Raw genomic sequence first — 11,348 nt, 5'->3', positions numbered from 1 at the left:
ACGTTCGATGTTCTCACTTGCTGCTCAGTTTCTTACACTGGATGACCAATCGCATCAGCCTCAAGTCATGCGAAAGACCCGATCGATCACGCACCATAGCAATCCAGTGTGCTCTGATACCCGGACTTCCTCGCTGACCAAGGATCGGATCATCTTTCACTTCGTTCCAAAGACTGCTCTTGACCAGCTTGTCGATCGCAGCGATGAAGATGGCATCTTCCTCCTCGGTCCACATTCGTTTGCCCTTGTGTTGGCCGTGATCTCGTCAGCGAATCCGATGACCAAAAACAATGAAGGAGAAGTCTGGGCTGATAGTGAAACACGCCGCCAACAAACTCACCTCAGGACTGCTGTTGGTCGATTTCACCTTCTTCTTCGTCTTTGGAGTCGAAGGCTTGGAATCGATATCAGAATCGTATGAGTCTTGCTCGCGTTTGACAGGAGCCATCTTGAGTTGCTGGATCTAACGATGAGCTGTCAGCATCGCGATGTGGCGCACACTGAGCGCTTACTCACTGAACGATTGTCTGTTCGTGGCCAAAGAGAGGAGGGGAACCGGGCTGATGGAATGAGAAACGAGAATGACCGTTGTCAATGAGCGTTGAGTTGTGTATCTGGTTGTGTGTGTTGGGTTTCGCCTCGGCTGGACTAGGTCCCTTGTTTTCATACAGAAGGTCCGAGCGCGTATGACACACTGACACTGGACAAAATGCTTCTCGCCGACGGTCATGTCAATGCTTGCAGGTTTCTTGGCCTTTCACAGTCCAAGGAAGCTGTCCGACGTACGACGTTGTGGGACACTGTCAAATGCGGTGAGAAAAGAAGCCTCGAGTCGCTCATCCTGCCTGTTGCAAACTGTCCTATCAAAGGATCATACATGCTATCTCTCTCTCTCTACAAGGAAGCCTCAGGACTCTGGTGCTCGACACAGACCAGGTCATTACCCTTTCTTCAACTTTCGATACTGTTTGTCCCCGAGTGTCTCGTCAGCAACACCCCAACTTACTAATGAAACTGCCACGAAGACCTGTGCAATGATAGTTATCCTCACCATGGCATCCCAATGTGACCTGATTCCATTGGCTCCTCTCTTGCCCAATTCTGGATCTCCTTTCAACTCATTCCATAAATGCTGTTTCGCAATCTTATCCAGCGCAGCGAGGAAACGCCTTTCTTCTTCCGAGGTATATTTTTTCTTCTGCGCCTCCGAAAGAAATTGTATCAGCTTTTCCAGTTCTTGTCTCACGAAGAGGGGGTGAAACGACTCGCTCGGAACGACGAGCTGGATGTGATAGCGAGGTACGACTCACTTCACCGTTGCTAGTACGGGATTTCTTGGGAGTTGCGCTTGATCCTCGATCAGAGTCTGAGTCGGTCTGTCGTTTCGGGGGCATATTTGCAACTGCTGTAACTTATAAGTTATGGTTTGAGGAAAAGGTCTGTGGTCTGTGTTTGACCACCCTTATAGGATATGTAGCTACAGTTCGCTTACCAAGCCGATAAGGATGATGAGCTCGAACGAAGTTGTCAAGTGAGAAGAGCCAGACCTGGACCAGAAAGTCAGAGTCCGCCCTTCCAAGGTGCTTCCCATTCGGTCACTTCGGTTTCACTGCTTCACTCCGGACAGAAGATACACACGCGCACACAGACCATTACCAGTTCCGGTGATGACGACCCGTGCGCACCAGGGACCCATCATGCCGACCGCGAACGTGACGATGCACATGGGGTGCATCTTGCTTCGCTTAAGTACAGTAGGTACAGCCACAATAAAAGCAGAAGCAGATACCAAAGCGAAGATTGCGTTTCACCTTCATTTCGCCTCAGATCTCCATTTACGCATCATTGTTCTTATCTCTCTCCACCTAACGAGTGCAGCAAGATCGACGAATACACTACAGTACAAGTACCCCTCAACCTCGACCTAATCGTGAATCAGACCGTGAGCGTTTTTGGTGATATGTCTTGTTGTCATGTGGCAGTGTGCGATTGTACCACAGCTGACATGAGCCATACAGTAGTCAATATCGGTATCGTCATGCCTGCCGCCAAAATCGAGAAAGAAGCATGGAACGATGAGCACACCGTGAGCATCAGGGATCCCGTTTCTTCGTGCTGAGGAGAACGATCATGGAAAAACACCCATTCGTAGTGAAGTAGAGGTACACCGAGATGAAGCTGATGCTATCCTGTCACACAGACCGCTCTCATTCGAGGGATGGTAGTCAATATTCTCACCAATCGATCCGACCTGTACAAGATCCCGGACCTGCAGGGAGTTTCCGACAATGGCGGTGATCGAGTCAACAAGAAGGTCATGCAGATCTTGAAGAAGTTGTGTGGCCAGTACCCAGGTGCGGAACAGATGGTGGATGAGGAAGTGAAGAAGTTGAAAGGAAGTAAAAGTGGGTCTAGTAGCAGGGCTGGGCCAGCAACACCTAAGAAGAGGAAGATGGGGACAAAGAATGAAGATGAGTGATGATCATCGATTTGGAGGACGATTGAAGTCGGTATGATAATTTACGAGAAATGCAAGGGTTGATACAAATACGATTCATGAACTTCGTCATCATCATGATTGTCATCACACCGAGCCTCATTCTATGTTGTAGTTGTCCATTATACTCTGTTCATCCCAAGTAATGCCAGATCACCCAAAAGCTGAACAGGGTGAAACTTGCTCCGGCTCCAAAGATCCATGCGTCTTGTTTCCTGCGAGGAACCCATCTCATCAGCGTCGAGCTCTTACTCAGTGCATGGCTGGTTCTCAGCATAGCGATAGACGATAAACTCACGTTCTTCTCTCAACCCATCCTATGGTCTCTCGACTCAGTCCCAGTGTATTTGCCGTATCCAATAACTTCCTCCTGGCACCTTTCAACATCCCTCTCTGTTCTACCAGATTCTCTAATACTGCTCTCCCTTGCGCGATATACTGATCTATCGAGTTCTCACTTTCTTGTAAGAAACTGTGTTCTCGTAGTGCGAAATCTTCTCGATTCGAAGGCGGGTGATTCGGTTGGAATAACGGATTGTTGGAATTTGACGAAGAGGCGAAAGGTGATTCGGCAAGCGAAGATGATTGGGGATAGGCAGAAGATCGACGTTGGACGGAAGAGTTGGTGAGACCTGGTGATGAAGGATAGGCGGATGAAGATGATGTGGACAGGAGATCATTTCGGGCCTTGAAGTTGTAAACGTATCAGTCGAACCGTCTGATTGAGACACGAAGGACAGACAACCTACTTTGAGGTGCCCCTCGTTCTTCGCTCGTTCGAATCGGGCTTTCAGCTCCTTGTGCTCGTTCTTCAGCTTGCCTACCCGTCTAACGTATGGCAAATAAGGACAGAGTCAGGCTTATTTAAATCTCATTTAGGACAGGACACCATGGGGTTAGGGAATGGCTTGAACTATGAGAGATTCGACTCACGTATTGGCCTTTTCTCTCGCAGCTGTGACCATTTCTTTCCTAGCCATGCTGTCATAGTCATCAATCAACCGGGATAGTGCACCCAGGGTGGTCGTAATCTGGCCTGTGAAAGGAGTAAGAGATAAGCATTGAACAAATTGACGCGTGCGGTATCAAGGCCAGCTGCGGACACAGGGGACATATAGCAATGCATTGAGACGGAGAGGTCATCACTGAAGGAGGCGAGGGCTTGCCAACCCGATTCAAGATTACCAGCTACCGAAGGTATGCAGCTTCTTCACATAGCACAGTGCTTCACGTCGCTCGTCTCACCCAACCTAGAGTCGAAAGCCGCAAGTGTAGATACACAAACGAACTCACCTTGTATTCCTGGACCCCCTGCCCCTCCCTCCATCCGTATGAGATCTGCATTCAGACTCGCTATTTGACGATTGCCGAGGGCGTTCAGCGACTGCATGGCGGGATGTTGCGGTAAACCGGCAATTTGTTGGTGAGACGTTCGTTGATGAGCTGACGAACGTCGAGGGGCTTTCACTCGAGGATGTTCGAGATCGCTACCAGCCTCTCTTGTAGAGGACGAACGACGATTAACTATTACCAGACGAGGTAAGCGATAGGTGGGAAGAGCCAGTCGCTATCAAGGGAGTGAAGTGGACTGATAACTTACACGTCGAACGAAGCACGAGCGAAGAGCGCAATTGTAATGGACATCAATATCGCGCGGGTATATGACCCCACCAGCACGCCGGATTATCACGCTGTAATGGCTTTTGGGAAGGTGTTCATTTTCATTCACGGGACTCCTCTCTCCAGCGCTCCATCATTACGAAATCTAGTCTCCTCTAGCACCAGTGTTCGAGTCCCACCGAAATCTCATGATTTTGTCGTTTATGGTTGCACTCTTTGTAATACTCGGTAATCAAGTCAGTTCTACATTTCTTAATACCATTAGAAATGGCAGATAGGCCGGCAACGGATCAGTCTGGCTGGTTTGACATTGGTGCTTCAAGAGGATAGGACAGTCGTAGGATCGCGCAGAGAGAGCCGGGTGTGACACCAACTCTTTTTGTAGTTTGTCTTGTCTTGTCGCCATCAACCTCACTTCTATCATCACGCACAACAACCAACGTCAAACATGTCATCAGTGACCACGACAGAGGAATGGGTCTTGGGCCCAGAGAATACACCATTCTACACCAAGAGGGTATGCCACCGTCTCATTGTCAGCACGGCATCTTGGCTGACCGCTCACTCATAGTGGTTCCCGACTGGTGAAGAACCCAAAGCATGCATTATCTTCGTCCATGGTCAGTCGATCATAGCTGCCTAATCACGTCTGCTGCTCGCTCTGACACTGTGTATCGTACAGGCTTCGCCGAACACATCGCCCGATATGATAGATTTTTCACTACGCTCGCTTCTCCCCCTTCATCCCTCCACATCACCGCTTTCGACCAACGAGGTCACGGACGAACGTCTCAAGCACCTTTGACGGCGACTTCTTCCGAAGTCGTCGCGTGGAAAAAGGAAGGCAAGACCGTCAAGCTTGAGAAGAACGGAAAGAGACGGACTGGAGGCTGGGGTAAAGTGTTCAGCGATATCGAATGGTTCGTCAAGCGAGAGAGCCTGAAGGCAAAGGAGTTGGGTGGGAAGAAGTTGTTCTTGCATGGTTTCAGCATGGTATGTGCACATTTGCACACGACCGTCGACATATGGAGTGTATAATCAGAAACTGACAATCAGGTTTAAAATTTAGGGAGGAGGACAAGTCTTGGCTTTTCCAACTAGACCGCGAGCCCCTCCATCATCAGAAACTGTCAAATTACTTTCGGGTGTCATCTCAGGAGGACCGTTGATCAGACAAACCAACCCTTCACCAGCTATACAGGTCAGCTTTTCGAAGCTCACGGCGATGATTCCTCAAATAAGCTAACGTATCTGGTAGGTCAAGGCTGGAACGCTCGTTGCTGGACTTGGTTTGGGTTCGTTCTTGATCCCCACTCCAATGGATTACAGCGTACGTCCGCTCCTGGTTGCTCATTCTAGCCATCACTCACCCACATGTATGACAGCATCTTACTCACGACGAGACTATCTATAAAGCTGTAGTAGACGACCCATTCTGCGAGCAGGTGGGATCACTCCGAGGGGTCGCCGATATGCTCAATGGTGGGGCATCACTGGACAGCCCAGCGGGATGGGATGCCTGGCCAGAGGATCTACCCTTATTGCTGTACCATGGTGGTGAAGACAATATCTGCGACCTAAAGGCCACAGTAAGGTTTGGAGAGAAGGTCAAAGCGAAAGATAAGAAGGTTGAGATCATCGATGTAAGTGTTTCCACCTGCGACTAAATAGCACATCGTTGCATTCGGGAGTCCTGGAATAGGGTTGGCATGTTGACTGAGAGGCTACAGGGCATGTACCATGAGGTGCATAACGAGCTGGAACCCGTTCCTACGAATTTGGCCAAAACCATCTCAGATTGGGTGCACGCCAGAATTGGCGAGACGGAGACACAAGTGTTTGCTGGTGCTCAGGACTGCACCTCAGCTGGAACGGCCGCAGATGAAGGAGCCCAGACAGCTACAGGTGTGGGGATCTCGAAGCTCTAGTATGCGTCGTTCGGTGCGCGCGTGCGGTGTCCCATGTCATATGTAGCAGCTCGACGATCACATCTTATCTCGTCCATTACCTGCATTGATTATATGTGTATGTATAAGTATGATCTCAGTACTGAGCGTGTCCATCATTTCGATTTGTCTCGGTTTCATGACGATAGTTCGCCGCGTACCACATTCCCAGGTCTCCGCTCCCCTTGCATTGCCCCAAGCACAACCTCGCCTGTTTGATCACAACTCGACCCTACCTCCTGCAGCCATCCCGAACAACCCCCTCACCCCATCCAGACACTGCCTTATCTGATCCCTCAACCACTCTCGGAATATCGCCCTCAGATCCGCGTTCTCATCTTCGAAGACGTAATAGGCGAATCGGCGAGAGAGATAGGCCAGGTGCCCGGGATAGTAGGTGAAGACGGAGAGCCAGAATAGGGTGGTGATGATGATTAATGTTGACCCTGGTTGGTGTGCACGGTATTAACGTGTGTTCGTGCGATGTCAGAATTTAAAAAGGAAAGTAGGCTAAGAATGGGTGGGATCTCCATATTGAAGCTTCACAGCCATTGTGACACTGTAGATAAATGGACATGCAATGTGATTAGTGACCTTTCACTCACAGATGAGACCCTTCTCCCAGGGCTGCATCATCGAAAGTGCGAAAGTCGACTCAAATATGACTCTGATTAGTGCAACATCAGCGACTGTCTCCAAGATCCACTAAGCAGAGGGCCGGACCCCGAGGGAGGGGGCATGGTTCGAGAGATGCAAGGCACCGGACTCTCTAATTAGGAGCACTGGACTCACGACCATCGCCAGAGAGTACGTTTGAAACCAGGGGGAGGAGGATGAGGGTAGGATGGTTGTCCGGGTGGAGGAGGTTGACTGCTCATTGTGATCCGATGTAGCTGTGTCTCGTGGGGGCTGGCGTACTGAGATGGATGCGGAAGATGTAATGCTGCTGTTCGGCAGGGTGAGGTGATGGCTCACGCTCGTATTGAGTAGAGATGGTAAGTACGCGACAGAACGAAAACAGACAAAGCGGAATGGAAATGTCTGAATTGTCGTCGTTGTCATCCTCGCGGTCGCGTCCAAGCCTTTTCCACCCGGCTGATTTCTCGTTTCTTTCCGTTCTACTTAATTGTTCTCTCAGACCATCGTTCGTATAACTGCTGCATTTCCGCTCGATAAGGCTGGGTGACCTCGTGTCACTATACTCACCATGAGCTCAAGTTCCAGCTCCCTTTCAAAATCCGATCTTCAGATATTGCTTGCTCACTCTCCTACCCCGCAACTCATCTACCTCCACCATCCGCATCACCCTTCGACGTCCCTGCCACCGTTACCGGAACAATGCCGAGTCGCCAAGCTCGATACTGTCGAATATCATACTCCGAGACTACTGCTCAGCGGGATATTGCACAAGCTGGGCGGGAATGATGAAGCAGGAGAGGTGAATACTTGGGATGGATTCAGTTTGAAATTTCGAGAATGGTGGTCGATGAGACATACCAAGGGGAAAGGAAAGGGAAAAGCGAAGGCCAATGGCCATGGAAATGGCGTGGGAAATGGACACGGGACAGGGGACAGGGAACGAGATGAGGTGGTCGTGATCATGATCACCAAAGCGGAGAGATTGAGAACAGTATTTGGAAATGGATGGGCGGTCATCACTCGAATATCAGAACTGGTGCGCTTTTGTTCATCCTCTACAAGTCTGAGAGACTATGCTGATGGGATGCGATCAGACCGGTGTACCGTGTACTGTTCTTCTTGCATCGGCTGCGCCGTGGGATCATGTCCGACCTCACAGAGCTGATGCCCCGGAGCCATTACATTTCTATCTTCCACCTCCAACTCGAGAAGGTATGTCATGGGAGTCATTTCACAAGCCGGTGACCGCATACTTTGGCTGACCGCTGATCTCGTCCCAGACATACTTGCCGAGCTACTGCCAGGCTCCGCACATCCCCTTTACCCTCGGTTCCTCGATCTTCTTATATCCACAGTCCTCCCACTCGTCACCTCACCCATCTCCGAGCTACACTATCTCGCCCTTTCCCTCTGGCCAATCTACACATCTACCCTTCCTCCTCATCTCGAAATGACTCTCCTTAGTCTTCAATTCCCTGACCCTGAATCTCCACCCGAGCCGCTCAACATCACCATCAAACTTCTTACAGATCTGAAACATCAACTGTCACTCGCATTAGCAGCGGCAATCGAAAATCTCATCCCTCGTCAAATTGGCGGGTATGAGTTCCAACAGGCCATGACTCCCGGACCTGGCAAAGCTAGGATCTTGCCGAAGTTACCCTCGTTGGAAATGCCTCTCGCAGCGAGGTTCCTTTTGGTTGGCGCGTATTGTGCGAGCTATAATCCGGCGAAGAGCGATGTGAGATTGTTTGGAAGAGCCGCAGGTGTAAGTGGGAAGAGAAAAAAGGGAGGTGGAACTAGACGAGCTGGATATGGTAGGACTAGAGTCGGAAAGGTCAGTCTTCCTTGATCGAATGATAAGGATGAACCGAACAATCAAACTGATCAAGTTTGACAGGTTCCTCAACGTCTGCTTGGACCTAAACCGTTTCCACTTGATCGATTACTGGCGATCTTCGCCTCGATTTACGCTGAGCACGCTCCTCGTCCACCAGATCTCCAAGCGACGTACGGGGGCGAATCGTCATCTTCAGATGGGGCCGATGAGTTGGACGGATGGTTACCTACTGTAGCGGAACAGGCGGCAAAAGCCGAGAGGAGGACGAAAAGGGATAGGGAAAGGGAAGATAGGTGGGATGAAGAGGTCGAAGCCTTGATGCTGAGTGTCAAGTTCTTGGGATTGGTAAGTGATTTGCCACATGGTTCGATATCATATGAAGCAAGCGCAGATCGATGCTGAGCTGATCACCGCTTGATGCGCAGATACCAGAATTGGAAGCACAAGGATTGTTGAGGCGAGTGTCACCCGTAGATCGACTGGACAACGTCATGCTTCGTTGTGAGATCGACTACGAAACTTCAAAAACGATCGCAAAGGATCTCAAGATCACTCTTGACGAATACTTGTACGAAGCGGTGATGTAGTGCGGCATGAGTTAGCGCACTGTGCATGCTATGAACAAATGTGAATCCCATCGATGGATTATGATTTCCACTCGAGATACCCGTCCTTATCCTGCTTCGTGTGCTTCTTGACAACATCTCTCACTCTCGCTTCAACTTCGTCCCTCCTGGTACCCTTGACTTGACCCGCAGCATCCACGAATTGCTCCACCAACTCTTGCTCCTTCAGCGCAAACGCTCCAGAGCCAGGAGCATATCCGTCCACAGCAGCCCTGACAGATTCTTCGGATGGTAAACCGTGTTTCCTGAACTGACCCCAGGTAGAGTCCCTTCCTGAATCGAGTTTAGATGCGGAAGCAGGATGAAGTTCCAGTGTTGGACGATCAGCGAGATGGCCTGAAGAAGACGAGAAGAAGTTCTGGTTGATCGTAGAAGGGGAGAGAAGGGGGTCAGAAAGGGATGACGGGACCCATGTTGTAGGGGATTTGGATCGATCGATAAGCACTGCCGTGACGCCAGAGATGAAGTCATCTGTAGCTCGTTGCTTCCCAAGAAATCCTGTGGCCATAGAGATATCTGCGCCAAATATTCGGATGAGCAGATCTCAGAGCACCAGGAGTCCGAGGCTGGCTTACCGTTCAGCAGCGATCTGTCTAATCTCCTCGCCTCTTTGGCCTTTCGGTGATTGAGTAGGGCCACAGCCATTCCTGTTGGGCTTCTTTGACCCATGATATCCTTCTGTGACTTCGCCCATTGTCTCACGTCTTCGCTCAGCTTCTCGTTGTCGACAGCCCTGGACAAAGCCGCGTCGATCTCAGCGATAGATTTCAAGCTGAAAGTCTTGTCAAGGAAGTCTCGGATAGCACCTGTTATTGGCGTGGGGCCGTCAGGAGAGGCTTTCGAAGAGGGTTCAGAGGTGGTGAAGGCAGCAGCGGCGTATGACGCAACAAGATCCGCGATGAGGGGGAGGGTAGGAGACTCGAGCTGAGTGATTTGGTGGATGATCTCGGGAATGAGATTAGGTGTAACATAGTGAGTGGCAATTCCAAGATCACTATAGGTGACGGACGGGATCAACAACCTGTCACATGTAGCAGACACGACCATAGACGAAACTCACTACGCTGCCCGCCCGTACACTTCCTGTCCAGTAACGGTCAACCAAGCGCCAATTGCTCCGTCAAGCTGGGAGAGGTAATAATTCGCACCAACATCGGGTGCATAGCCGATTTTAGTTTCAGGCATAGCGAAGACAGTCCGAGGAGTAGCTATTCGAATCGCAGCAGGAAGGGAAAGACCACCACCGCCACCCACTATGATAAGATAGAAGTGACATCAGCGAAGAGGACATGACGAAATAGACAACGAGCACGATGTGAAATTCACTGGTGATCCCATCCATGATGGCAACGTAAGGTTTACCCAAACGAGCAAGAAGCCAGTTGAGCTGGAACTCGGATTTGAAGAATGGCAGAGCTGTCTCCTTGCCAACTTTGTGATCGAGGACAATTTCTAAGTAAGAGGAAAGAACGGTAAGCCAGCTGAATTGCCCGGAATGTACTTCAGAGAGCTCACGTTTGACGTCGCCGCCAGCACAGAACGCTCGGCTGTCTCCTGTGCCGATGATGACTTTACAAGAATCCAGTTCTCGCCAGTTCTGAGAAACAGAGCATGTGAGCCGTTACGCTTCTTGGACCCACAGAGCTGCACCTACCTTGATCTTTTCGGTAAGAATGTTGACCATTTCGAGGTTGAGAGAATTCAGTTTTGATGATCTGTTGAGCTTGTAGAGTCTTGCATTTTGGTGAGACTCGAAAAGAATTATATCCTGTTGTTCGAATGTACAGTCAGCTCAAGCACCCTTCTCCCAAACCTTGAGCACGATTGCGATTCGATGACCCACCTCATTAGGAGCAGACATTTTTGATGAAGTTGCAGAAGCAGAGGATGATGCCGAAGTAGTGAGGTGTCTTGAGATTGTGGCGAGTCGGGAAACAGCAGAAGCAGAAGATGAGGAAGGCCCGGCAGAGGCGCCCATGCCCATGCCCATTCGGAGGGAGAGCCGAGCTATGGTTGACATGAGATTCGACAGAGGGGTACCCGAGTGTTCACGGATGGTCCGGACAGCGCTGGTGCGAAACGTGAGGGCTATCAAGGTGTCTTGGGAAGGACGATCAGGTAGAAGCGACGAGACAGACGATTGTGGGAGATGGGGTTGGTTGACTTTTGGCTTCTTGTCT

The 11,348-nt window shown here is 50.3% G+C and overlaps 8 protein-coding genes across 8 annotated transcripts; 3 read left to right on the top strand and 5 right to left on the bottom strand.

Moving 5' to 3' along the window:
• Nucleotides 1-13: 13 nt before the first annotated feature.
• On the bottom strand, nucleotides 14-448 carry IAR55_001695 (uncharacterized protein; the record flags this gene model as incomplete). Its single annotated transcript, XM_066944819.1, has 3 exons — nucleotides 14-37; nucleotides 95-244; nucleotides 341-448. 3 exons carry the CDS (start codon nucleotides 446-448, stop codon nucleotides 14-16), a joined length of 282 nt encoding a protein of 93 aa, XP_066804742.1.
• A 492-nt stretch (nucleotides 449-940) lies between these two features.
• IAR55_001694 (uncharacterized protein) lies at nucleotides 941-1,394 on the bottom strand (the record flags this gene model as incomplete). Its single annotated transcript, XM_066944818.1, has 3 exons — nucleotides 941-964; nucleotides 1,052-1,198; nucleotides 1,311-1,394. 3 exons carry the CDS (start codon nucleotides 1,392-1,394, stop codon nucleotides 941-943), a joined length of 255 nt encoding a protein of 84 aa, XP_066804741.1.
• A 644-nt stretch (nucleotides 1,395-2,038) lies between these two features.
• Nucleotides 2,039-2,479, top strand: IAR55_001693 (uncharacterized protein; the record flags this gene model as incomplete). Its single annotated transcript, XM_066944817.1, has 2 exons — nucleotides 2,039-2,086; nucleotides 2,201-2,479. 2 exons carry the CDS (start codon nucleotides 2,039-2,041, stop codon nucleotides 2,477-2,479), a joined length of 327 nt encoding a protein of 108 aa, XP_066804740.1.
• A 151-nt stretch (nucleotides 2,480-2,630) lies between these two features.
• Nucleotides 2,631-3,887, bottom strand: IAR55_001692 (uncharacterized protein; the record flags this gene model as incomplete). The annotated part of the gene is made up of 5 exons (XM_066944816.1): nucleotides 2,631-2,712; nucleotides 2,796-3,184; nucleotides 3,247-3,325; nucleotides 3,431-3,533; nucleotides 3,791-3,887. The coding sequence occupies 5 exons, from the start codon at nucleotides 3,885-3,887 to the stop codon at nucleotides 2,631-2,633; spliced, it is 750 nt and encodes a 249-aa protein (XP_066804739.1).
• A 678-nt stretch (nucleotides 3,888-4,565) lies between these two features.
• On the top strand, nucleotides 4,566-6,045 carry IAR55_001691 (uncharacterized protein; the record flags this gene model as incomplete). Its single annotated transcript, XM_066944815.1, has 7 exons — nucleotides 4,566-4,634; nucleotides 4,689-4,737; nucleotides 4,800-5,110; nucleotides 5,187-5,318; nucleotides 5,376-5,447; nucleotides 5,503-5,760; nucleotides 5,848-6,045. 7 exons carry the CDS (start codon nucleotides 4,566-4,568, stop codon nucleotides 6,043-6,045), a joined length of 1,089 nt encoding a protein of 362 aa, XP_066804738.1.
• A 237-nt stretch (nucleotides 6,046-6,282) lies between these two features.
• IAR55_001690 (uncharacterized protein) lies at nucleotides 6,283-6,941 on the bottom strand (the record flags this gene model as incomplete). The annotated part of the gene is made up of 3 exons (XM_066944814.1): nucleotides 6,283-6,509; nucleotides 6,669-6,730; nucleotides 6,856-6,941. 3 exons carry the CDS (start codon nucleotides 6,939-6,941, stop codon nucleotides 6,283-6,285), a joined length of 375 nt encoding a protein of 124 aa, XP_066804737.1.
• Nucleotides 6,942-7,270: 329 nt separating this feature from the next.
• IAR55_001689 (uncharacterized protein) lies at nucleotides 7,271-9,129 on the top strand (the record flags this gene model as incomplete). Its single annotated transcript, XM_066944813.1, has 5 exons — nucleotides 7,271-7,738; nucleotides 7,797-7,914; nucleotides 7,983-8,539; nucleotides 8,603-8,887; nucleotides 8,968-9,129. The coding sequence occupies 5 exons, from the start codon at nucleotides 7,271-7,273 to the stop codon at nucleotides 9,127-9,129; spliced, it is 1,590 nt and encodes a 529-aa protein (XP_066804736.1).
• A 58-nt stretch (nucleotides 9,130-9,187) lies between these two features.
• On the bottom strand, nucleotides 9,188-11,188 carry IAR55_001688 (mitochondrial 37S ribosomal protein mS47; the record flags this gene model as incomplete). The annotated part of the gene is made up of 7 exons (XM_066944812.1): nucleotides 9,188-9,684; nucleotides 9,744-10,162; nucleotides 10,229-10,421; nucleotides 10,495-10,620; nucleotides 10,684-10,765; nucleotides 10,823-10,936; nucleotides 11,012-11,188. The coding sequence occupies 7 exons, from the start codon at nucleotides 11,186-11,188 to the stop codon at nucleotides 9,188-9,190; spliced, it is 1,608 nt and encodes a 535-aa protein (XP_066804735.1).
• Nucleotides 11,189-11,348: the final 160 nt, after the last annotated feature.

This window comes from Kwoniella newhampshirensis, chromosome 3 (assembly GCF_039105145.1).
Source record: "Kwoniella newhampshirensis strain CBS 13917 chromosome 3, whole genome shotgun sequence".
NCBI lineage: Eukaryota > Fungi > Basidiomycota > Tremellomycetes > Tremellales > Cryptococcaceae > Kwoniella > Kwoniella newhampshirensis.
This window is presented reverse-complemented; position numbering and strand designations above follow the sequence as displayed.